A 25485-nucleotide genomic window follows, 5' to 3' on the forward strand; every position below is an offset into this window, starting at 1 on the left:
ATATAAGAGCAGGGGTGTTATGCTGAAACTAGGTAAGACCTTGGGCCAGTACAGTGTGAAGTTCTGGTCACCTCATTGCAAAAAAGAACATAATTGTATTAGTCAGGGTGCAAAGGAGATTTACAAGGATGTTGCCAATACTGGAAAATTGCAGCTGTGAGGTAAGATTGGGTATGATGAAGTTGTTGTACTTGGAATAAAGGACGTGGAGGTGAGATTTGATTGACGTGCACAGAATTGTGAGGGGCCTTGATATAGTAAATGGGCCCTTCACATTCACTCTATCAGAAACATCATGACCTAGGGGGCATAGATTTCAAGTGATTGTTGAAAGATTGGAAGTAGTTTTTTACCTGGATGTCTTTTGGGATCTTGAACACTTTGCCTCTAAGGGTAGTAGAGGCAGAAACCCTCAACTTAGTTGAAAGGTGCCTGAATATGCACCTCAAATGCTGGAACCTGCAAGGCCACAGACCAGTTTTGGAAGTGAGATTCGGCTGGGTGGCATGATTTTGGGCCAGTGCAGATATGGTGGGCAAAGTGGCCTCTTTCTTATCCCTGGAAACCTGTGATTCTAGTATTAATAATTTGTCATGGTTTTTAAATGGCGATCGAATTGAGAATTTAGACATTCTGTGGATTGAGCAAGCCTTAAATCCAGTAATGATCCTTGAGCTACGCAACTTCAATTAAAAGTGTGTGTGTTCTAGGCACATGTGAACAAATATACATGGACAGCAAGTTTGAAGATAACAATAGCAGGGCTGTTTGTCTGTACTCTGCTGCAGGTTGAAGTGAAACAGGCTGCCCTTAAAGTGGTGATGCATGTTACAACAGGTCCTATCCTTTCTTTTTAATACATTGCCTTCTTTTCAACAGAGTATACTATTTACAGTCTTCATGTGTGACTATTTACATGTTCATGTTAGTTACCTGATCATTCATTTCAGTGTATTTAAATATTCAAAAATTTATAAGTTCACCTTGGACTGGGAGCAGGCGTGCCTTTTCTAAAAAATCACATGAGGGGGAGAGTTATTTGAACAGTAGTTGTCTTGATGGCTGGGAAAAAATAACTCTTTTAATGACAGAGAGGCCCTTGTGATTGACTGACTGGAAGTCACCTGATAAGGATGAGTTATTTTAAACTTGGTTGGGAATGAACTGAGGAGGAGCAAAGCTGCCCAACTTGTGTGCTCTTTGCCTTGTCTGAAACATTGTGGTTATCGGTGTCCATCTAGGAATCCTCATCTCAGTGGAACTTGTCTGTATTTGGAAACGCGAGAGGCTGAGGCGAGGAGGATTGATTCGGCTCTATTCTCCTCTACACTGAAGCTCCATTGGTGAGAACTTCCAGGCGTTTACTGGGACTAGAGATCAACAGTGTTGAAACCCTGTGAACTTCATCCTTTTTTATGTATAAAGTCTTTAACTCTGCAGAAATCCTATTTGTTTGTTCTTTGTTACTGTGTTTAAATGCTGGGGAATTTTAAAAGGGATAGATGCTTGGATAATTACCAATTGTCTTGTTAACCCGTTCCTACAACTTGTTTTGGAAAACATGTTTTTAATAAATCAATCACCTAGTTTATTGAAAGACGCTTGGTTGAATCTCTTTCATTTTTAGTCTAGCAGCAGCGAAGGTAAATAATTGGCCATTTTTAGTGAATGAATTGCATAGACACTTAATTTAGTGGTGTGACATGTGGAGTAGTGCACACTTGTCCCATTCTTGTTGTAATAGCTTCTGCCATCTTGGTGATCTGAGCATTCCAGCCATTAGCGCTTGTTGGGTAAAAAAAAAATCCCTCCTCCTCCTGTGATAAGAGCAGTTAGCTCAAAGGCATACTACCTATCCTGTAGAATCCCTAAATTCTCAATTCTATCACCACTCAAAAGCTATTACAAAATGAGAGGGAGAAAATAGAATCTGAGAGTAAGCCAACAAGAAATATCAAACAGACAAAATATTTTTAAAAATGTATATTATAAAGGAAGCTAAAATAAACATTAGTAACGTAATGTATGAAAATAAGATTAATAATGTTAAACAAGAAAATGGCAGAAACTTGAGCAAGCGTCTTGTATCTGTCTCTGATAGACAATGCAAAAAAGCATCCCAAGAATAGTGCAAAATTGGGCAACAAAAGGGAGGGACAGATTTAATCACTATCACAGAAGAAAAGTAATGGGAAAACAATTGGTATGAAAGGTTGACTATTTCTGCCTGTTGACCTGCAGTCTAGGATCTTCAAGAAAGTGGCGCTGAAGATGGTGGGTGCATTTGTTGCAATTTTCCAGAAGTCCATACATCTTAGGAAAATCACAAAGGCAACAATTCAAGAAACAACAGGAGACAGAACAGGAACTAAATCCTGTTAACCTAACATCTGCTATTGACAGAATGCTGGAATCCATTGTTATGGAAGGAATATCAAGAAGATTGCAATACTATCAAGCAGAGTGAACATGGCTTTATAAAAGGGAAATCATGTTTGACAAATTTTAGAGTAACACGCAGGGGGGAGTAAAGGGGAATCACTGGATGTTGTGTATTTGGATTTCCAAAAGGCACTTGGTCAGGTGATTTATAAAAGTTAAGAGCTCCGGGTGTTCATACATTGGCATGAGTAGAGGATTGGTTAACAAAAGAAAATAGAGTTGAGAAAATTTTCAGGTTGGTAAACTACATCTAGTGGAGTGTCACGTGGATCAGTGCTGGGATCTCAACTTTTGTTTTTATCTAAATGAATGAAGGGATCAAGCATATTGTAGCCACGTTTGCTGATGATGTAAAGACTGGTAGGAAAGAAAGTTGTGAAGAGGACACAAAGAGTCTACAAAAGTTTAAGTGAGTGGGCAAAACACTGACAGATGGATAATGTGAGAAAATATGAGGTTGTCCACTTTGGGGGGAAAAAAGGATATTGTTTAAATGAAGAGTGCCTGATGAATGATGCGCCGAAGAGGGACCTGGATATCCTTGTATATGAATTGTAGAAAAAAGCATGCAGTTACAGCAAGTAATTGGGAAGTGTTAAAGCACATGGGATTGTAGGTAATGTCTTGAGATGTATAGAAATGTGATTAGCAGATAGGAAGTAAAGAGTTGGCATAAATGGGTCCTTTGCTGATTGGCATTCAGTGACTAGTGGGGTTCCATAAGGGTCTGTGCTAGGACCCCAACTGTTCACATTCTATATTAATGATCTGGAAGAGGGAACTGAGGTCATTATCTGCAAATTTGCAGATGATACAGAGCTGGCTGGGAGGGTGAGCTGTGAGGAGGATGCAGAGATGCTTCAGTATGCTTCAGACAGGCTGATGAAGTTTATTAATGTCACAAGTAGGTTTACATTAACAGTGCATTGAAGTTACTGTGGGCATATACATACAGTATAATGTGGATAAATGTGAGGTTATCCATTTTGGTAGCCATAATAGGAAGACATATTATTACTTGATTGGGTGTAAATTGAGAGAGGTGGATCTCAACAAGACCTTGGTATCTTTGTGCATCAGTCACTGAAAGTAAGTGCACAGGTACAGCAGGCAGTAAAGAAGGCAAATGGTATGTTGGCCTTCATAGCGAGAAGAATTGAGTATAGGGATAGGGATGTTTTGTTGCAATTGTTTAGGACATTAACAAGATCACTCATGCAGTATTGTGTGCAATTTTGCTGTCTTTATCTGGGGAAGGATGCTCTTGCTATAAAGGGAGTACAACAAAGGTTTACCAGGCTGATTCCTGGGATGGCAGGTATGTCATATGAGGAGAGACTAAGTCATTTAAGATTATATTTACTGGCATTTAGAAGACAAGTGAGAGGGGGTCTCATAAAAAATTATGAAATTCTAACCAGGGTTAGAGAGGGTAGATTCAGAAATAATATTCCCAATGGTGGGGGAGTCCAGAACCAGGTGTAATAGTTTGAGGATAAGGGGTGGATCTTTCAGAGGTGAGGAGAAATTTCTTCACCCAGAGGGTGGTGAATGTGTGGAATTTACTTTCACGTGTAGTTGAGGCCAAAATGCCTGATTTCAAGAAGAAATTAGATGTAGTTTTGAGGGGCTAAAGGAATATGGGGAGGAGATCAGGATATTGAATTCAATGATCAGCCATGATCAAAACGAATAACGGAGCAGGCTTGAAGGGCCGAATGGCCTACTCCTGCTTCTAGTTTTTATGTTAATATTGGCTCTTATTGAAGGGGGGATGAATTGTAAAAGTAGGGAAACCTTGCTATAACTTTACAGAGCATTGGTGAGGTGTATACAAACTGCATATAGTTTTGGTTTCCTTGTTTAAAGACGGATATATATGCGTTGGACAGAGTGCAGAGAGGGTTCACTGGGCTAATGTTTCAGATGAAGGGATTGTCTTAGAAGTAAAGGTTCAACAGGTTGGTTATACTCATTGGAGTTTGAGTGAGGTGTCATATTATTAAAACATTGAAGATTCTGAGGAGACTTGATGAGAGGGGTGCTGAGAGGACGCTTATCCTCCTGAGGAACTTTAGAACTCGGGGACCAAAGTTTCAAAACAAGGGGGCTTCAATTTAAAACTGAGGTGAGGAATTTCTTCTGTCGATTTTGTTAAGTTTTAAAATTCTCTATCCTAGAGGGTGGGAGTGGCTGAGTCACACCTAATGTGTTGGACAGAATTTTGATTGACAAGGGAGTCAAAGGTCATAGAGACAGACATAGAAGTGGAATGAAGCCCACGATCAGATCAGCTCTGATTGAATGGCGGAGCAGGTCGAATGGTCTACACATTTTATGCATGGATGAATAGTAAGATCCCACAAATGTCCAAATCTTCTAAGTAAGGTAGAAACAACTATGAAGAATGCTGTATTTATTTTGTCTGTAGAAAATTCAATACAAAAGCAAGGTTGTAATGGTGAATTTATACAAGCCATCAACTAGGTTGAGGTTCATGTACTTCATGTAATTCTAAGCACCCCATTAAGAGAAGAACTTTAATGTGGCAGCGAGGCAGTAAAGGTTCACTGCATTGAGTGCTTCTTTGTTGTGGACATATCTAATTTCCCGATTCATATGTTTTAGGAGCTTGACGTTTAGTTTGGGGATCCCAGCAATCAGTTGGAGCTTTGAAATGGCTTTGAGACAAGCCAAGCAAAACATCTGCTAGGAGTTGTAGATCAATAACAAAGGGCTGTCAGATAATAAGGATGTTCTCTGATTTTGGAGCCAATGAACAAAAAAAAACAGTGAGGCCCATGCTTAAGGCATGTCATTCACCATTGTGAGGTGTTTGAGCAGAGTTGGAGAATTACCTGTCCAGATACTTGTGGAAGGAGAATAGCAGGGAACCAAGGAGAATCGAAGTGCATTCCAAGAGCTGTGATTAGGATCCGGATTGCACTGTGGTGAAGCAGGTTCAGTTGAGGTATTCAAAAGTTAATTGGATTGTTATTGGAAACTGAAGTATTTGCAGGGACAAAGTGGGGTCGTAGCTCGGAGAGAGTCAGCCTCCTGCCCTGTAACTCTTCTGTGGTCTTAGGTACAGGAATCAATTAGGAAGGCAAATTACACGTTGGCCTTTATTGCAAGGGGATTGGAGTACAAGGATAATAAATCTTACTACAAATATAAAGAAATTTGGTGAGCTCTCATCTGAAGTGTTCTGTGCCGTTTTGATCTCCATGTTTGAGAATGGGATATACTTCCCATGGAAAAGATCAAGTGAATGTTCACGAGACTGGCCCCTGAGATAAGGGAGTTGTACTATGATGAGAGCCTTAGTAAATTGCACCTACATTCTCTGCAGTTCAGAAGGATGAGAAGTGATCTTATTGAAATGAATAGATACTGAGAGCTTGTTTTCCTTGACTGGGTCATCACATAGGGTATGGTCTCAGGATAAAGGGACAAACATTTAAACCTGAGACAAGAAATTTCTTCACTCAAAGGGTTGCGAATCTTATGAATCGTCGCTCCTGATTATCATCAATGCTTCATTGTTGAGTATTTTTAAGGCTCTGCTCCTGTTTTTATGTTCCAAAGTATGGCATTGCACGTGGATTCACAACTAGAAACATTCAAGGCAATATTATTGCTTTATAATGATGAGCATTATTACATGGCTGCTGCCATCTGCTGGTGAATTTGACTGCAGCAGTCAATTTGTAAGCGTAAGTTACATTTTGGAAAAAAAAATGATTCAGTGAGCTTATTGATCTCTTATAAATTTGATGTACCTCCTGCCCCTCCCAAACCATTGTATTTGCAATGGCTGCTCCAAGTTTTAGTGTGTTCCTCAGCATGTAGTCTTGAACCTTAGAATGTGACTTTTGCAACACTTGGTCGTGGGCAACTCTACATTGGAGGACTAGCAAGACCAAAGGTGCCTTTCACTGAGTTGTTGATTCTCAAGCACCAGTTGATATTTCTCCCATTTTGCATCTCTGTGAGTAGTCTGTAGAACACAGAGTTGCTTGGGATGAACCTTTGACAAATATCTCTGCATCTCTTTCCAGACTTATTTTGCAAAGCCACCCTTTAGAAGGTGTGCAGTGCTCATTCTTCCCCACTGCAGCTGCTTCGAGGACAGTGTGCAGTGCTGCACTGTGTTTAGGCATGTTTGACCAATCTGACTACATGCTGTCTCCATTGTGCAAACAGTACGTGGAACAACAATAATTTTCCTTTTCTAAAATCTGTTTTGTTTTCTTCATGTTTACAAAAATATTGCCAGGATTCGAGGGACTGAGTTATAGGGAGAGATTGGACAGGCCCGGACATTTTTCTTTAGAGTGTAAGAGCCTGAAGAGCGATCTTAGGGAGGTGTATAAGATCATGAGAGGCATAGATAGGGCGAATGCCCTCAGTCTTTTTCCTCGGGTTGAGGAATTGGGAACCAGGAGCATAGGTTTAAATTAAGAGGGGAAAGAATTAATGGGCACCTGAGGAGCAACATTTTTTTACACAGGGTGGTACATATGTGTAATGAGCTGCCAGAGGAGTGGTTGAGGCAGGGACCTTGACAACATTTCAAAGGCTTTTGGCCAGATAAATGGATGAGAAGTTTTGAGGAATATGGGCCAAATACAAGCAAATGGAGTTAGCTAAGGTGGGCATTTTGGTTGGCGTGGGCCAGTTTGGGCTGAAGGGCCCGTCTCTCTGTGCCGTTGATTCTATATGTAATTTAAATTATGACTGCACACCATTCAGCACCATTTGCAACACTTCATACTGAAGCAGTTCATGTTCAAATGCAGCAAGACCTTGACGATATCCAGGCTCAAGCTGACAAGTAATAAGTAACATTCACGCTGCACAAGTGCCAGGCAGTGACCATCTCCAAGAAGTGAGAAACTAACCACTGTCCCTTGACTTTCAATGGTATTGCCATCGCTGAATCCCCCATTAAATGCTGGGGGTTATGTCGATAGAAACTGAATTGGACTAACCATGTAAATACAGCGGCTACCAGAACAAGTCAAAGACTAGGAATCCTACAGCAAGGAACCCACCTCCTGACTCCCCTAAATCTTTACACCATCTACAAGGCACAAGTCAGGAGGAGTATGATGGAATACTTGCTGGGATGAGTGCACCTCCAACAACATTCAAGAAGCTCAGCATCATCCAGGACAAAGCAGCCTACTTGCTTGTGACTTATTCCACAAAATTCTTCTTTCACAAGCCAACATGTATTGAACCCCATTTACTCATCACTCTTGTGCTTTCTGACATGCACTGACCCCTAGTCTGGTAACAGCACAAATTTAAAAATTCTCTTCCTTAATTCAAATTCCAGCATGGTCTTACATCCCCAGTGGACTGGGTGAAACCTCCTCTGCTCTTTCAACCCTCTGATATCTCTACGCATCTCCTGTCTGGCCTCTTGTGCAGCTGCTGGTTTAATCTCTCTGCTGTTGGCAGACTTGCCGTCAGCTGCCTACGTTCTAACTCTCTCCCTAAATCTTCTTGCATTTCTACCTTTCCTCTTTTAAGATGCTTCTTAAAACTGACCCCTGACCAAACCTGGCAATGCATCCTATTACCGTGTATAATTTGATGTCACATTTGGTTTGAATTTGCTCCTTGGGCAGTTTGACTTTATGGGTGCTATATAAATGCAGATTGTTGCTGTTGCCATTGGTGTATTCACAATAATTTCAGCTTTACCCAGTTCCTGAATAATGGTGAACTTTTCCAACAATTAAACTAGGTACATGAAAGAAAGCTAACTGAAAAGATAAACATTGACACCAAAAGCTTCTGTTAGAGGAAGAGAATAGTGAAAGTAGATGTTGATCCTTCGGAAATGGTGGGTAATAATGGGAAACTTCGGAGATGGCAGATGGAAAGGTACCAGTGCACTGGAAACATGCTAATATGACGCCCTTGTTCAAGATAGGACAGGGGTAAAAAGTGAAACTATAGACAAGTCAGCTTGACCTCTGTGGTGGGAAAGTAGTTGGAGTCAATTGTTAAGGAGAAGGCGACTGAGCAGCTGGAAAAGCAAAGCTTAATTCACTAATGTCAACACTTGTGAAAGGCAAGTCTTGTTTGACAAACCTGCTAGAGTTCTTTGAGGATGTAACTAGCAAGGTAGAGAACAGGGACCCTATGGATGTAATCTACCTGGACTTCCAGAAAGCATTTGATCAGGTACCACATGAAACTGATCTAGAAGGTTAGATCCCAAAGGATTAGAGTAGTGACTTGATTGAGGATTAGCTGACTGATAGAAAGCAGGGAGTTGGGCTAAATAGATCCTTCTCCAGTTGGCAACCTGTAACTAGTGGGGTCCCACTGATTTCAGTTCTCAGACCACAACTATTTACAATCTTATCAATGATCTACAAACAGGGACAAAGTGTAACACAGTGAAATTTGTTGACAACACAAAAATAGGTGAGAAAGTAGGCAGTGATGAAGAGATAAAAAGTTTGCAAATGGATATTGACAGACTAGAGAAATGAGCCAGAATCTGGCAGATGGAGTTTAATGTGGATAAATGCAACATTGTTCATTTTGGCTAGAAAAAAATGAAAGGGCAAATTTTTATTTAAATGGGAAACGGATTCAAAAGATGTCTGTGCGGAGGGATCTTGGGGTCCTTGTGCATGAGCCTCAGAAACTGGGTATGTAATGCAGATGTTATAAGGAAGGTAGATGTAATAAATGCCAAGATTCCAAAGGGTCCAGAGTATAAAAGTGTTGTTACAATTGGACAAGACATTGGTAGGACCACACTTGGAACGTTGTGTTCAGTTATGGTCACCATCTTTGAGGAAGGATGTGGTCAGTGGCACTGGAGATGAATCAGAAGAGATTCACTAGATTGATTCCAGTTTTGAAAGGGCTGTCGTGTGAGGAGTGGCTGAGTAGCTTGGGCTTGTACTTGCTGGAGTACAGAAGAATGAGGGGGGATTTGATTAAGATATATAAAGTGCTCAATAGGATTGATCAAAGTAAATGTTAACTGAATTGTTCCCCCTTCTAGGATAAGAGGTTATTGTTACAGAGTAAGACGGGGGAGTTTCAAGACAGATGAGGAGAAGATACTTCTCACAGAGAGTTGCGAACCTATGGAACTCACTGCCGCAGAGTGCAGTGGATGCAGAATCAATCAGTGGATTCAAGAAAGAGATAGATAACTATTTGATCAAAAGTGGCACAAAGGACAATGGGGAAAAGGATGGGAGGTGGAGTTGGGATGAGATGGAGATCAGCCACGAACATGTAGAATGGTGGAGTGAGCTCAAAGGGCTGAATTGCCTACACTTGCTCGTAATTCCTATGTTCCTATACATGTGTGTTGGATGGAAATAGAACTATGCTGAATATTTTGCTCAAAGAAACTGAGCAACCACAACAACTTAATCTGAATGAAGGTTATGTTTTACTATTGGCATTTTAAATGTAAGCTCTTTTGAGACTTGGCTTCTGCTTGTTTATTTTACAAATCTAATGTTCCAATTGATGGTCAAAGTCAGTGCTCTGGCCTGGACAATGTGCAAAATTTCTGGCAGAGTGTGTGTGCATGACTGTGGATCTTTATTTTACGCTTGATGTGCATTAAATTCTTTCTTGGCTGATTTGTATTTTCACTGTGAGGATAATTGAATATCCTCACATATGAGTATGAATATTCACATTTCAATATATGAATTGAGTACTTTTGAAAGCTTGTTAAAACGATAGTGTTTCGAATACAAGTTCTTCCTCTTTGGTGGATTCTTAACCACAGCTACCTCAAGAGTAACAACATGCGAGCAAACTTGAGCCAGTTTTGCACACTGCCTTGTTTAGTATTGAGCCAGAAGCTGTCAGTCCTGATCACTGAAAATGTCCTCCATTAATTAATCCCAGCCAGGATGTAATTTATAATGCTGCAATTAATTAGTGCCTCTGGATAGTTGAAAAAAAATTGATCTGCTTATTCACATGTGGGTTCATGAGTAATATTTGACTGCAAATTAAGCATGAGGTGGCTTCAACCTGTATGATTAGTTATCTGACGTGTTCACTTTACATTAAATGATGTTTATTAAATTGGGCTTTATGCCAGTATTTGGGACTAAAATTTTCCAAATATGAAGTAGATTTTGTGTTCATAAAATGTTGGTGCAAATAGAGGGATTAGTGTACGAAGAAGTATACTCTGCTTTATTCAAAGTTTATTGCAAAAATAATTGCGAGAAAAGCTCATCAAGACTTGATGGCACAGCAGTCTAGAGTTTATAAAGACATGAATCTCAGTTTCTGTTCATGCCATTTAAATAGATCCGAAATGAATATACAGCAGTTAGCAGGGAGAAGAAATGAGATATTAAGTGGTCTGTAAAAGGTGGGTGATGAAATATAATTCCTGAGGAAATTGGACAAAGCAACAAATCTTTCATGTGAATGCAGGTTTATGTTAGTTGACTTGAAGATATAATACACAAATCAGATTTTCACCTTGCAGGATAACTTATCAGAAACTAAGATTTGCATTTATATGACACTTTTCACAATCTCAGCATCCCAAAACACATTACAACAAGGTAAGTATGGTTGTCATCAGTATTGAATTGTAGGAAATATGATGGCCAGTTTGATAATAGAAAGATCTCACAACAGGAATTTGGAGGGCTTTTGCATCAATGAAAATGTTTTCTTATAATTTTAGTGACATCAAATGCATTTTTGGAAATTCTTTAGAATTTGTGTGAAGCACAACTATTTAACCTTTTACAGTAACCAGAGAAGTCCATCACCAAGTCCAAATCATATTGCAAGTAACAGTGCATCTTCGGTACCGTCAGCCACATCTGCACGCTCCTCATGTTCATTGACGCCGACACTAGCAGCGCACTTCAATGAAAATCTTATAAAACATGTTCAAGGTTGGCCTGCTGATCATGCGGAAAAGCAAGTAAGTGCATAACTGTTTTTATTTTAAAATAATTTACACAAACCCTGCTCAGAGATGCTTCAAGTAAGTTAACGCTTGGGAATAGGTTTGGTTTGTCTTTCCTATGTATTCTGTTGCTTCAATAATTTTGGCCTACTGATTTAACAGTATTTTCTCAGTAAAATTTTAGTTAACAATCCAATTTGTTGACCATCAAAATACATGGCAGTTTACATTGGTTTAAGTTGAGTTGTCAATCTTGGCTGCCAACTATTCATTTACCATGTCTTATCACAAAATATGTCTAGGTTCTCTCATGTTTAACCTTGATACTATAGCATAATTTTTAATTGTTTAAATGGCCTTGTTTCAGTAACTATGCAGAAAGTTTATACTAATTAGTTAAATGTGGTCGCCTTGTAAATATTGAACTATTCTGTACAGTGGTTGCCATTACTCTTGCGCAAGATATTCTTAACAGCCATGTAGTTCAGTCAAGTTCAGACAACATTAGTCAGTGTTAGGCATGTGAGAAACAGTGTAGTTCAGTTGCCCTCTGTGTTATTTATAAACTTTAAATCCTGTGCAATTGAGCAATTTGATTATCTGACATTTCCATTAAATGAAAAGAAAGTTTAATTGCTAAACCAACTAATAATTTCAAATCTTAGCTTGATAGAATTTGCTAGCCCTTAGAATGAAGGGATATGAGCCAAGGCAGAAGGAATTAGGATACAGATCAAATGTGATATCATCGAGTGGCAGAACAGGCTTGAGGGTTGAATGACCTTCCTGTATTTTCCTTCATCCATCATTTTTTCAGTTTCACTAGGGCTCTTGGCAGCCAAATTCCTGCAACATTTGATTCTTGCTTCCAAGTCTGCATCAAAGCTGTGATGAAGTCAGGAACGGTGTAATTCTGTTTGAACCCAAAGTGCTTTTTAACAAGCAGGTTATTGGTGAAGAAGTGCTACTGAATGCCAGTGTTGGTGACTCTTCCCATCACTTATCTGGATTGTAAGGAGGCTGGTGAAACATTTGTTACCTGGATGAGATTTCTTGTGTTTAGTTGCAGGATATTTCCTATCCATAGTGTTCCATATTGTTCGATAATCACGGTAAAATGCTGGAGAAGAATATGAACTGAATAAAATTGTGTATAAACTCTGGCAGTAAAATGGTGGAGGACTAGGGAGTGGGCAAAGTGGGATCATGCACTCCAGACAGCATAAGAAATAGGAGCAAGATAAGGTCATACAGCCTGCCCAGTCTGCTGCACCATTCAACATGATCTTGGGCATCAAGTTCGCCTTACTACCTGCTCCCCATGTCATTTGATTACCTGACGGACCAAGATACTGTCTATCTTGGCCTTAAATGTATTCAATGGTGGTGCATCCACAATTCTCTGGGGTAGAGAATTCCAAAGATTCACAACATTTTGAGATAAGCTGTTTCTCCACATCTCAATCCTAAATAATCAGTGCCTTATCCTGAAACCATGCCTCATTGATCTAGATTCTCCAGCCAAGGGATACAATATTTTCAGTATTTGCCCTGTCAAATACTGCACAATCTTGATTTTTGTAATGAGATCACCAGTCATCCTTCTAAATTCCATTGAATGCAGACACAGTTCAATCCCTCATGTCAGGAACCAATCTACTGAACCTTTGCTGTAATGCTTCCAAGGCAAATATATCCTCCCTTAATTGCAGAGACCGTTATTACACACGGTATTTCAGGTATGACCGCAACAAGTCCTATACTACTGTAGCAAGACTTTCCCTTCTTTCTCGACTCCAACCCTCTGGCAGTTAAGGTCAATATACCATTTGCATTCCTAATTGCTTGCTGTACCTATATGCTAATTTTTTATGATCTGTGCACAAATGCACTTGCGTCTCTTAAAGTCAACATGTGCAAGTTTTACACCTTTAACTTCCGCTTTTCTGTTATGACCAAAATGAATAGTCTCTCAGTTACCCATATTATGGTCCATCTGCCACTTCGTTGCCCACTTAACTAAGCAATTTCTCTTTGTAGCCTCTTTGTTTCTTCCTTGTAGCATGCATTCCCACTTAACTTTGGGCCCAAGTTTGCTGGCGATGCATTCCTCTCTGTCTCTTTGTCTAAGTCATTTAATATAGCTTGTAAATAGTTGACACCCCAGCACTGATTCTTGTGGTACTCCACTATTCACAGCACACCAACTTGAAAATATCTCATCTTTCCTTATTCTCTACTGCCTGTCCATTAATCAGCCCTCTTGCCCTGCTATTAAAGTGCATTAAGATTGCTTTAATTTAGATTCCACCATTTGTCAGGCCAACCTTTCTGTAGTTCTGATTTCCTCCCCTCCTTTTTTGAATAATGGTATTACATTTGCTAACTTCCAACCTTGCTGAGACCATTCCCAAATTAATGTAATTTTGGCAAATCAGAGCCAACCCATCCACTGTCCCTGCAGTTATCTCCTAACACTCACCAGGATTTAGACCATCAAGTTCTGAGATTAGTTGGATTTTAGTCTCTTAAGTTCGTCCAGTACTTCTCCTATCGTGATATTAATTATCTTAATTTTCTCACATTATTAGTCCCTAGATTCCATCTGTAACTTTTGCCTATTACTGTGAAGACAGGCACGAGGTATTTGTTCACTTCCTGTGCCGTTTCGTTACTCCCCGCGATAATTTCTCTTGTCTCTGCTTTTGAGGGACTCACATTTACTTTAGCTACTCATTTCCTTTTTTAATAGGCGGCATGGTGGCAGTGTGGTTAGTACTGCTGTCTTACAGGGACCCAAGTTAGTTTCTAGCTTTGGGTAACTCTGTGGCATTTGCACATTCTTCCCTTTGTATATGGGTTTACTCCAGGTGCTCCAGTTTCCTCCCACAGTCCAAAGTCGGTTGGGTGGATTGACCATGTTAAATTGCCCTGTCTTGTCTGAAGACATGTGGCTTAGGGGGATTAGCCATGGTAAATGTATGGGGGGGTTATGAAGGGTCTGGTTAAGATGCTGTTTGGAAAGTTGGTGCAGGCTTGATGGGCCAGTGGCCTCCTGCACTGTGGGGTTCTATGATTCTAATAGACCTGTAAAAACTCTTTAAATGTTTTGAAACTCCTATCTAGTTTACTCTTGTATTCTGTTTTTATCAGCTTATTTATGGCCCTTTGCTAGTTTCTAAAACATTCCCAATCTTCAGACCTGCTGTTACTGTAAACAAGATTATAAACCTTTTCTTTTCTTTTAATGTAATACTTCACCTCCTTCATAAGTCACAGATGAATCTTTTTTGCTTAGCTTTTGTTCTTCAATGGAGTATACTTTTGTTGAACATTTTGAATTATGTCTTTAAATATTTCCCAATGTTCCCAATCAACCTTATCCAGTTTTCCCCACTACCTAAGTAATTTACTTTATTCAAAATTTAAGAGTCGTGTGAATAGAGCATGTAATTTTCAAATCTAATGTGGAGTTTGCTTGTATTGTGATCACTATTTTCCTTTTCTATTATGTTACCAATTAACCTTGTCTTATTGCACAGTACTTCACCTTAAAATAGTTTTATCCCTAGTTGCTTCTAAAACATAGTGTTTTAGGAAACTGGCAGAAAAGTATTCTGCAGACTCATTTTCCAGACCATCTTTGCCTATCTGGTGCAGTTGATATGAAGATGAAAGTCTTCCACAACTATTTGTTACAAGCTTCATTTTCATGCTTAGTGATATAACAATGGTACGGGGACCAAAAAACTATTCCAATCAGCATTTTGAATCTTGCTCTTTGCAATCGCCACCAATATAGATCCTACCTACTGATTTTTCTGAACCAAATCTTTTCTTATCCGATGTTGTCCTTCATTATCAGGGCTACTTCTCCTCTTCCATCCTGTCTGACTTTTTGAAATGATGTGTACCTTGAAATATTTATTTCCCAACCCTGGTCACCTTGTAACTCTGTCACTGTGATAGCGATGACATTTAAACCCTTTATCTCTATTTGTACCACTAGTTCATCTATCTTTTTGCAGATGCTTCGCATATTCAGGTAAAGTGATTTCAGGTTTTTTTTTACTACTCTTCCATGCATGGAACTTTTGCGCTATTACCGTCGCTTCCTATCTCACGCAGCCTGTCTTTGCCCACATCAGTACATTTTTCTGTTGCCTCAATTGTTCCCTTTTAGGTTCAAATCCTCCTCCCCCTCTTAGTTTAAAATCAGTTTTCTCTGCTCTGACCATGTTTGCTTGTGTTCTCTTATGTTTGTACGCTCTATCCCTTCATGTCACATTCTGATTACTGTTACCTGTACTGCTACCCTGCCCTATTGCTTTGTCCTTTTACTTTATTTTCCAAATCTTCCCTTTAGTAAACCCCCACCTCCCACTGTTTAGTTTAAAATCTTCTCAAGTGCCCTGGTTATACAACTTGTCAAGACAGTGACTCCAGAAAAGTTCAGGTGAAGACCATCCGAAAACCCTCCTTCCCCAATACTGGTGCCATGAAGCAAAACCCATTTCTCCCACATCAATCTTGTAAGCCACCCACGCATTCAACTTTCTGATCTTATTCATCATATGTCAATTTGGTCGTAGTGCACATGGTTTATGATTTGGTAGTAATGCAGAGATCATTACCTTTGTAGTTCTGCTTCGCTAATTTAACACTTAGCTGATTATATTCCCTGTTCCGTAGCTCTGCCTGTGTTGTTTGTAACCATGTGCACAATGACAGCTGGTACCCTTGCACTGGACAGGGTACATAGCCTTTGGCACTCTCCTCCCAACTACAAAGAACAGTAGTTCATTTTGTAACTACTGTACACTACTACATTACACTCCTTTGTGCCCCACCACTACTACCACCACCATCACTTAAGGGGCTCCCTTCACCATGGTGCCACAGTCAATTCCTCATCCACCTTGCAGTCCCTGCTCTCATGCATGCTAGAATTCAAACCTGTTGTACAATTGCTGAGGCTCCTACATTGTTACTCCTCCTCCTCCCCACCCCGGTCTCTGATATCTGATATGTCAGTATCCAAAGCTTAGCCTCTCATCTCAGCAACTTTAACTCAAAGTTTCAACCTGCTCCCCAATGCTACAACTGCAACATATCACCAAGAGTCATTGAATAGAATCGTTGAATTGCTACGGTGGAGAAGGAGGCTGTTCAGCCTATCAAGTCTGCACTGACAACAATCCCAATCAGTCCCTACCCTTGTAAACTCATGTAATCCTCTGATAATAAAGGGCAATCCCACCCGGACTTGTTTCCCATAACCCAAAGTATTTCACCCACTAATCCCCAGAACTTTTACATCTTGAGAAATCAAGGGGGCAATTTAGCATGGCCAGTCCATCTCCACCTAACCTGCACAGCTTTGGACTGGGAGGAAATGGGAGCACCTGGAGGAAACCCATGCAAGCAGACGGAGAACTTGCAAACTGCACACAGACAGACACCTGAGGCCAGAATTGAACCCGGGTCCCTGGTGCTGTGAGGCAGCAGTGCTAGCCGCTATGCCACATGCCATCCTGCTCTGCCATCTTGTCTTATTTAGCTTATTAGGTTTCAGATTTAGAAATATCACTCAACTGTTGTCTGCATTCATATTGAGCAGTTTAATTCATTAAGCTGCAAATGCAATGCAATGCAAAGCTGCTTCAAGCCTAAACTGCTGCCCTTGTTTAGAGGATTAAAGGCTTAAAACTTGTAATTCATGCACTTGTGCACCTAATTAATGCCGTTGAACACTCAATAGCAACTGGAAGTTGAAAGTAAATATACAAAAAGCAGCGCCTCCTTTCCCATTTGCACCAAATTCCCAAGTTAGTATTCGTCATTTATTGCGCACAATCCTCATTATCTCCAGTCTCCTTCCACGTGAAAATCTTGGGTGAAAAATGTCAGTCAGATCACTTGGGCTCATGCAGGCTACTCCAGGGGTCGGTGCTGGGGCCTCAGCTTTTTACCATTTATATAGATGATCTGGAGGAGGGAACCGAGTGTAGGGTGTCAAAATTTGCTGATGACACCAAGATTGGGGGAACGGCAAATTGTGCGGAGGGTGTGGAGAGTCTCAGAAGGATCTAGATAGGCTGGGCGAATGGGCCAGGAAATGGCAAATGGAATTTAATGTTGGCAAGTGTGAGGTGGTCCACTTTGGTAGGAATAATGGTAGGAAGGACTATTACTTAGGGGGCGAAAAACTGCAGCAGGCGACGGTGCAGAGGGACCTTGGGGTCCTTGTGCATGAGTCGCAAAAACCCAGCTTGCAGGTGCAGCATGTGGTCAGGAAGGCAAATGGGATGCTGGCCTTCATAGCGAGGGGGATTGAATATAAAAGTAGGGAGGTCTTGCTGCAGCTGTATAGGGCATTGGTGAGGCCGCAGCTGGAGTACTGTGTGCAGTTTTGGGTGCCGCACCTGCGCAAAGATATTTTGGCCTTGGAGGGAGTGCAGAGGAGGTTTACTAGGCTGATACCGGAGTTGAGGGGGTTGAGCTATGAGGAGAGGCTGAGTAAACTAGGCTTGTACTCGTTAGAGTTTAGAAGAATGAGGGGAGATCTCATTGAGGCATATAAGATGATGAATGGGATGGATAGGATAGAGGTGGAGAGACTCTTCCTGCTCAAAAAAGACAGTAGGACTAGAGGGCACAGCCTCAAGATAAAGGAGGGGCGGTTTAGAACGGAGTTGAGGAGGAACTTCTTCACTCAAAGGGTGGTGAATCTCTGGAATTCTCTGCCCGTTGAAGTGGTGGAGGCTGCCTTGCTAAATATTTTTAAGACGCGGGTTGATGGGTTTTTGATAAGAGAGGGGATTAAGGGTTATGGGGAGAGGGCGGGAATGTGGAACTGAACCACGACAGATCAGCCATGATCTTATTGAATGGCGGGGCAGGCTCGAAGGGCTAGATGGCCTACTCCTGCTCCTATTTCTTATGTTCTTATGTTAAGGGAAATAGAGAGCTTCAGCTGTTAGTTACTTGGTTTTTGATGCTTCGTTTGGTAACCAGCTGCTGACGGTGCCTTATGTGCTGTCTTCAGTAGCTTTTACCTTATGCCTAATGTTGTTCTTGGCACACACTCGTTGCACTGTAGTGAGCCAGAAACTTTTACTTGAGTAGCTTTTACTTCCAACAGAGGCAGACCTGATGTGGAGATTGGAAAGTGGGTGGTTGCGAAAATGTAATTTCTTAGGTTAGAGATGCTGAGCAGAAGAGCGTTGTAGTAATGAAGGCTAGAGCTGACATGTACCCATTTCATTAGCAGTTGGGGGATTGTGTGTCCAGCAGACGCAGACAGTGTCACAGGGATCAGAGTTGATATTTTGGGGAGGGAGGCGAGAAAGTGAAATTTGAAACTGAACCATGTTGAACTTCAAGGCTGCACAGTGTGGAGATGATCAAGAAGACCCTAGAAATGAGGGAAGCACTTTGTTTCTTATCTTCATGTTTGTAACTGACAGGGCTACTGCAGGGAAAATTTACAAAAATAAGTGAAGGTTAACTCACTCAGTTAATGTGTGGAGGGTTCCAAATTTCCATATGCAGTTGTAATTCTGTTCCTCACTGTTGTGATTGTATTTTGGATACTTTTTAGAACTCAACTTCTATCCTGCACCAAATGAACTCTGTAAATACTCAACATTCAGGGTTAACTCTCCGTGTGGAATGCAGCTCTGAAGTTGTGAAAATGGCTTTGAATACTACAGCAAGTAACAGGGCATTTAGCTCAACTGGTCCATGTTAGTGTTAACACTCAACTCCACCCTACTTAATTACCTCTTCCCCTCCTGTCACTGCATCCCTCTATTCCCATCTCTCATATATACATCAAGTCACCGACAAAATATTTCGATGCCAGCTGCTCCCATGTTCTCACTACTCAGCCAATTTCTCCACATTAATCACTTCAGAATTTTAAAGATTTATCAGGTCTTTGATTTTTTTGAGCAAGGGCCTTCGTTTGCTGAATTTTGCCTGATGGTTGCATTCTCTCAATTCTGATACTATAACGTCTATATAGTTTATAGTTGCATTTGTTCCAATAATTTAACATACCCTTTTAATATTATGGAGACCATAAAAGTACTTAGTGCCTTCTAACCAAAACTTTATATGAATTTAACATGATTTGTCTGCTTTTGCATTCTTTTGCTCTAGAAATTAATCCTAGATGTAAATGCAAGTTTTTTTTCCTGCTACTTTGCATTTTTTGTTGTTGCTTTGAGGGATTTATGCATTTGTATTTCCAAATCCCTGCATCTTGGGTGGACATAAATGGTTCTTTGGCATTAATGCCCAATGCAGGGGAATGACCCATTCCCAGCCAATGTTTATCCTCAATCAACATCACAAAAGCAGATTATAGTGTCATCAGCGCATTGCTGTTTGGGGATGCTGCTTTGCCCAAATTGTCAATTTTCCTATTACAACAGAGACTGTACTTCAGAAGTACTTAAGTGTTTGTAAAGTGTTTTGTAACGTCCTGTAGTCATAAAGGACGTTAAAGAAATGTAAATCTTTGTTTGCATTTAATTGGTTGTTTATTTGCACACTGTGCGGTCCTGTTGGCCTGCATGTATTTTTTATGGGCTGCTGTAAAGTTTGGGTGCAGTTGCATTGAAATCATTTCAAACCGATTTTTAAAAATGCGTGTAGCTATATAATTCCAGGTACAGATAAGAATGCAACTCGCCCTGTAACTGAGTGAAAGGGGAAAAGACTTCTTCAACAGGGTCTGATCATAATGCTATCTCAGAGATTTGCTATTGTGTGTTGGATGAACATTGTAGGTAATTCCCCCACTTAAGGGATGTAAAGTTTATTTATTAGTTACAAGTAAGCTTTAGATTAACATTGCAATGAAGTTACTGTGAAATTCCCCTAGTTGCCACAGTCCAGCACCTGTTTAGGTCAGTGCACCTAACCAGCACGTTTTACGGACTGTGGGAGGAAACCAGAGCATCCAGAGGAAATCCACGCAGATGCAGGGAGAATGTGCAGATTCTGCACAGACAGTGGCAGAAGCCAGACAGGGACCCAAGGATATAGTTTCACCCTTGTGTCTATCCTTTACAAAATGGACTCTCTTACCTACGTTGGCCTAATTTTTGGAAAACCTATGCAGTGTTCCAGTTTTAACATCTCTTTATTTCTAACATTGCATTTCAGCAATATGCTGTTGTAATGAAAAGCATTTTAAGCACAGATGCATTATTTTCAATAAAATAGGGTTAGGAATAAATCTTGGTTAGAATCATACAGCAAAGCATAATTTCTGTGCTGACTCTTTGAAAAAGTTATTTGATCAGTTCCGCTGTCTGCCCTTTTGCCGTAATGAGGCAAATTTTTATTTTTCCAAGTACTTATCCAATTTGCTTTTGGAAGTCACTACTGATTCTGTTTTTGCCACCCTTTGAGACAATGCATTCCAGATGATAACTCTTTGCATTAAAAAAAGTTCCTGTCTTGATTTTTCTGCCAATTCTCAAGTTCTTTTTCTCAACCCTCCTGTCTGTGAAAATGACTTCTTTCTATATCTTCTTCATGAATAAGAATAATTTTGGATGCCTTGTAGTAAATCTTCCCATCAGCTTCTTTGCTCTGAGGAGAGCAATCATAGTCTTTTCATACCTGAATTAAGTGGAAAAGCTGGGATTCGTTTCCTCAATTGGATAAATACTTGAAAAGGGGGGGAAAATTATAGAGTTTTGGAGCAAGAGCAGGTAGTGGAACAAGTTGAATAGCTCTTTCAAAGAGCTCTAAAAGCATTTTGTTAAACGTCCTCCACACCCTCAAGATCTTGCAGTGTGTGTATGTCTGTGCATGTGGGTCTGAAAAGTTTCATGAGCTATTTAGTAAATACTCTGTATTGGGAAAGAATTGAATGATGGCTAGCTCAATACAACTAAAATTTTAAGTTCAGCAAATGTCCATGTTGTTTAGAAAGTTGAACTATTTCTCCTTTTCCTTATTACTGCAGATCTTCAATACCTATTTATTTGTTTTTTTAATTTTATGTTTAGGCATCTCGACTGAGAGAAGAAGCACATAACATGGGAAGCATTCACATATCTGAAATTTGTACTGAGCTTAAAAATTTAAGGTCTTTGGTTCGAGTATGTGAAATCCAAGCAACTTTGCGTGAGCAAAGGTAAGTAACTCTTTGCATGATTTGAGCACCATTATGTGTGCGAATTAAACCTCTGTGAATATTGTTAGCTTTTTGTGTGACTTTCAAAAATCTGATTCCGTCTCGTATATTCTTTGGGTCAGTGTGGTAAAAACAAAATGGGATGACAAGTTGTTGTTTGAAGTAATTGTTAAAGGTGTAATTTGAATGCGAACCTATTTTAAGGCACTGGCTTTGTTGTTTAAATGTAACCTGTGTATATGGCAGTTTGGCTTCAGTCAGAGAAGACCAGGCCTCCCCTTCTGTTGAAGCCAAACTACAATAAACAGGTTATCTTTAACCAATAAAACCAATGACTTAAAATAGTTAGGTTTGCATTCAAATTACATCTGAGCGTTCTGATGTGCAATGTAGCCCTTTTCATTGGGATTCCTCCTATCAGGTTCCTCTTCTCAACATGGAAAACTAAAGGGGGAGAGAATTTATGACATTCAGTGATGCAGTATCTGATTCTGCGTGAACTTGAGAAAAAAATCATAACTATTTTTATTGTCCGAGGATGGAAGCTGAATTGAAGGAAAATGTATTTTAAAGTAACAAATAATGGACAGTCGTGGGTTGGTAGCTGAAATATTGTCTACTGCAACGGTGACATACTATTTGATTTGATATATTGTAATTACTTACATATATTAGTATACAGTGAAAAGTATTATTTCTTGCATGCTATACAGACAAAGCATCCCGTTCATAAAGAAGGCAGGAGAGACTGCAGAATGTAGTGTCATAGCTAGGGTATCGAGAAAAATCAACTTAATGCAAGGTAGTCCATTCAAAAGCCTGATGGCAGCAGGAAAGAAGCTGTTCTTGAGTCGGTTGGTGCGTGATCTCAGAGTTTTGTATCTTTTTCTCAAGGTGAAGGTGAAAGAGAATGTCTGGGGTGCATGGTGTCTTTAATTATGCTGGCTGCTTTTCTGACGCAGCAGGAAGTGTAGACTGAATCAATAGATGGGAGGCTGGTTTGCCTGGTGGAGTGGGTTTCATTCATGACCTTTTGTAGTTCCTTGCGGCCTTGGGCAGAGCAGGCGCCAGAGCAAGCTGTGATGTAGCCAGAAAGAATGCTTTCTGTGGTGCATCTGTAAAAGTTAGCAAGCTGACAATCCAAATTTCCTTAGTCTTCTGTGAAAGTAGAGGTGTTGGTGGTCTTCCTTAATTATAATATTGTCGTGGAGGGACCAGGACATGTTGGTGATCTGGACACCAAAAACTTGAAGCTCTCAACCAATTCTACTTTGGCCCCATTGATGGAGACAGGAGCATGTTCTCCACAATGCTTCCTGAAGTTGATGACAGTCTCCTTCGTTTTGTTGACATTGAGGGAAAGGTTATTGTCGCCACACCATTCTCTGTCTCATTCCTTTACTCTATTTCGTCATTCTTTGAGATCCGACCCACTACGATGGTGTTGTCAGCAAACTTGAAAATCGTGTTGAAGGGGAATTTGGGCATACAGTCGTAGGCGCATAAGGAGTATAATAGGGGCTGAGAGCACAGCCTTGTGGGGCACCAGTGTTGAGAATGATTGTGGAGAAGGTGTTGTTGCCTATCCTTACAGATTGCGGTCTGTTGGTTAGGAAGTTCAGCATTTAGTCATAGGGAAGAGCGAGGCCCAGGCCACGGAGTTTGGAGAGGGTTTCATGGGAATAATGAGTTTGTAGTGGTGAGAAGTGTGCATTTGTAAAGTTCAATAAATAATTTAACTTTTCCAAATACTCTAAATTTTATAATTTTATGCATTCAAATGAGGCATGAACATGAATCATCTAAGAGGGCAAACAAGATCACGCTCAAACATCTATTCTTCCTTTCAATTTGGCTGTATTTTTTAAACTTGCATGTTATAACATGTATTAACTGTCAGTTTTCTTGTTCTCCTTTTTTACAGGATACTGTTTCTGAGACAACAAATTAAAGAACTTGAAAAACTGAAGAATCAAAATTCCTTTATGGTGTGAGGACTTGTGAAGAAATTGCACATGGTTTAAAGCCAGGGACTGTAAACGTTTGCCCAGTCTTAAACTAAAATTTGAGCTGCGTTTGAGAAGGCTTTGGACCGTGGGGCTGGGCAAAGGGGTGGATTGGGAAGGGGAAATGGAGGGTTCTGATTCAGGGGAGATAAGTGGTTGATTTGTAAACCCTTGAAATGTAGATTTCTTGTAGATGTATCCTTCACGTTGTAAATATGTTTTGTAGAGTGAAGCCATGGGAAGCCATGTGTATCAGAGCTTTGACATCTGAACTAATCAATGCTGAGGTGGCTAAATATCTAGCCTTTTACATGTTAACTTGTCTGCAAACTAGCTTTGGTAATTTTCATCATTCAGTGATACGCATTTCCTAGAATCCTGGCATCAGCCAGTGTGCATCACGGGCTGCAACAACTGGAACAGTTTGGTCAGTACACAAATTAGCATGGAGCACCTTCAGATTCCACAGGCCCAGTCAGGAACAGCTCTGCAGACAGCTTTCTTCATTGCAAGGCAATTACAATTTTTTTTCTTAAGACATTGTGGTCAAGGCACTTGGGTTCACCAACTTTTCATTCCTCTGTACAGCAGTTCATAAGTGATGTGCTGTTGTATGGAAAAAAAATACAGGTTGTTGCAGTAGGTAAAGTACAAATTGATTTCTTGTATGCCTACCTAATTGCTGTGTATTTGCATTTGTGCCCTGTTTTGAAACAAAAAAAAATGGGAGCGGAGAAAGATTGATACAGGGCATGTGTGTATTTATTAAGCGGCAGAAGCCACTCGAAGAATAGTGACAGAAGCCCAATGTTATTTGCTAACATTGTTGACGATGGAAGAAAGCCAGTCAGTCATGAAAAGATGTATGTAAATATAATAAACTTTTGTTGTTTAAAGCACTGGGTACCCTTCTTTTTATTCAGCTGATGCATACAGGAAGCTGAACTGCTCTGGCAAACCTGATTGGGAGAATCCTTGTTGGATGCTTGTTTTTCTTTGTGTAGAACTCTAGCTTTCAAGAAGAGATCATTTTGTGCAAATATGAATGACAGAAGAAGTTTTTTTCTTTTTGTAAGTGATTCAGTGACTAAAACAAGAACTTCAACAAGGATTTTGGATTCCTTGCCTGTAATTGGCTTGTGCAAAGTCTTGGTTTACCTGTATTGCTATAATGACACATTTAATTTGAAGGATGTTTGTGTTGTAGCTAACTGTGCAAAGTAAGGTGCTGACTGCTGTTCTTTTGCCATCACAATACGCTAGATCTGTGTAATTTGAGCACACAGCCATCATTGGAAAATGATGGTGGAGCTCAGCTTTGTATATTGTTTCCTAAAGTATATAAAAAAATAAAACTATGCTACCACTGTTTATGCTCACTTTTCTTTTATACGTAGGTTTACCTGAGGTTTGCCAGCTTGTGAACCAAAATCTTTGCTCAGATAATTAAGGAAAGTATTTTTCACCAATGTTGTCTTACTAACAAAATTGACTTTTCAGCTTTCCTTGTGCTAGCACTTTGTTTTATTTTGGTTTTGAGCAGGGATTTTCATGCATGTTAGAAGAGATGTAAGACTTGAAAACATTTTTCTGAAGGATAGATTTTTGATTTGTAGTTTAACTTGCTCTCAACCTGTTTTAGTTAAAAATTATGATTGTATTAAAGTACGTATGTGCCCAATGATCCCAGAAACACTGGTCACGTAATAGATTTTACCACTAAATTCAGTTTGAATAAAGACAAGGGTGCTAATTAGATTTTTGCTACTTCTACCATCAACTGAGCAGCAATAGATTAATTACTTAATAAATTTATTTTCTTTGGTCGGATTTCAGGTTTTTTTTTTGCTTGAAGGCGTTGTTGTATCCATATGTGCCTTTTATGCTTCGCAGAAAGCTGTCATTTGTGTGTTTAAACCTGCAAGTTAAACTCTTTT

General features: G+C 40.0%; 1 protein-coding gene across 5 annotated transcripts in view; it reads left to right on the plus strand.

The window, feature by feature from the left end:
• The window catches only part of waca (WW domain containing adaptor with coiled-coil a), a 110359-nt gene extending 85440 nt beyond the window's left edge, over positions 1-24919 (plus strand). For 4 of the 5 annotated variants that reach the window (XM_080211749.1, XM_080211740.1, XM_080211753.1 and 1 more), the window contains 4 exons: positions 11221-11398; positions 15393-15428; positions 21415-21542; positions 23467-24919. In XM_080211749.1, the coding sequence (XP_080067875.1) occupies positions 11221-11398; positions 15393-15428; positions 21415-21542; positions 23467-23536 (412 nt within the window). In that variant the 3' untranslated portion in view covers positions 23537-24919. The remainder of the gene's footprint in view (positions 1-11220; positions 11399-15392; positions 15429-21414; positions 21543-23466) is intronic. The other variant, XM_080211754.1, reaches the window with a different exon arrangement.
• Positions 24920-25485: the final 566 nt, after the last annotated feature.

The sequence above is a fragment of the Carcharhinus amblyrhynchos genome, chromosome 2 (genome assembly GCF_965287045.1).
Source record: "Carcharhinus amblyrhynchos chromosome 2, sCarAmb.v2.hapA, whole genome shotgun sequence".
Taxonomy (NCBI): domain Eukaryota; kingdom Metazoa; phylum Chordata; class Chondrichthyes; order Carcharhiniformes; family Carcharhinidae; genus Carcharhinus; species Carcharhinus amblyrhynchos.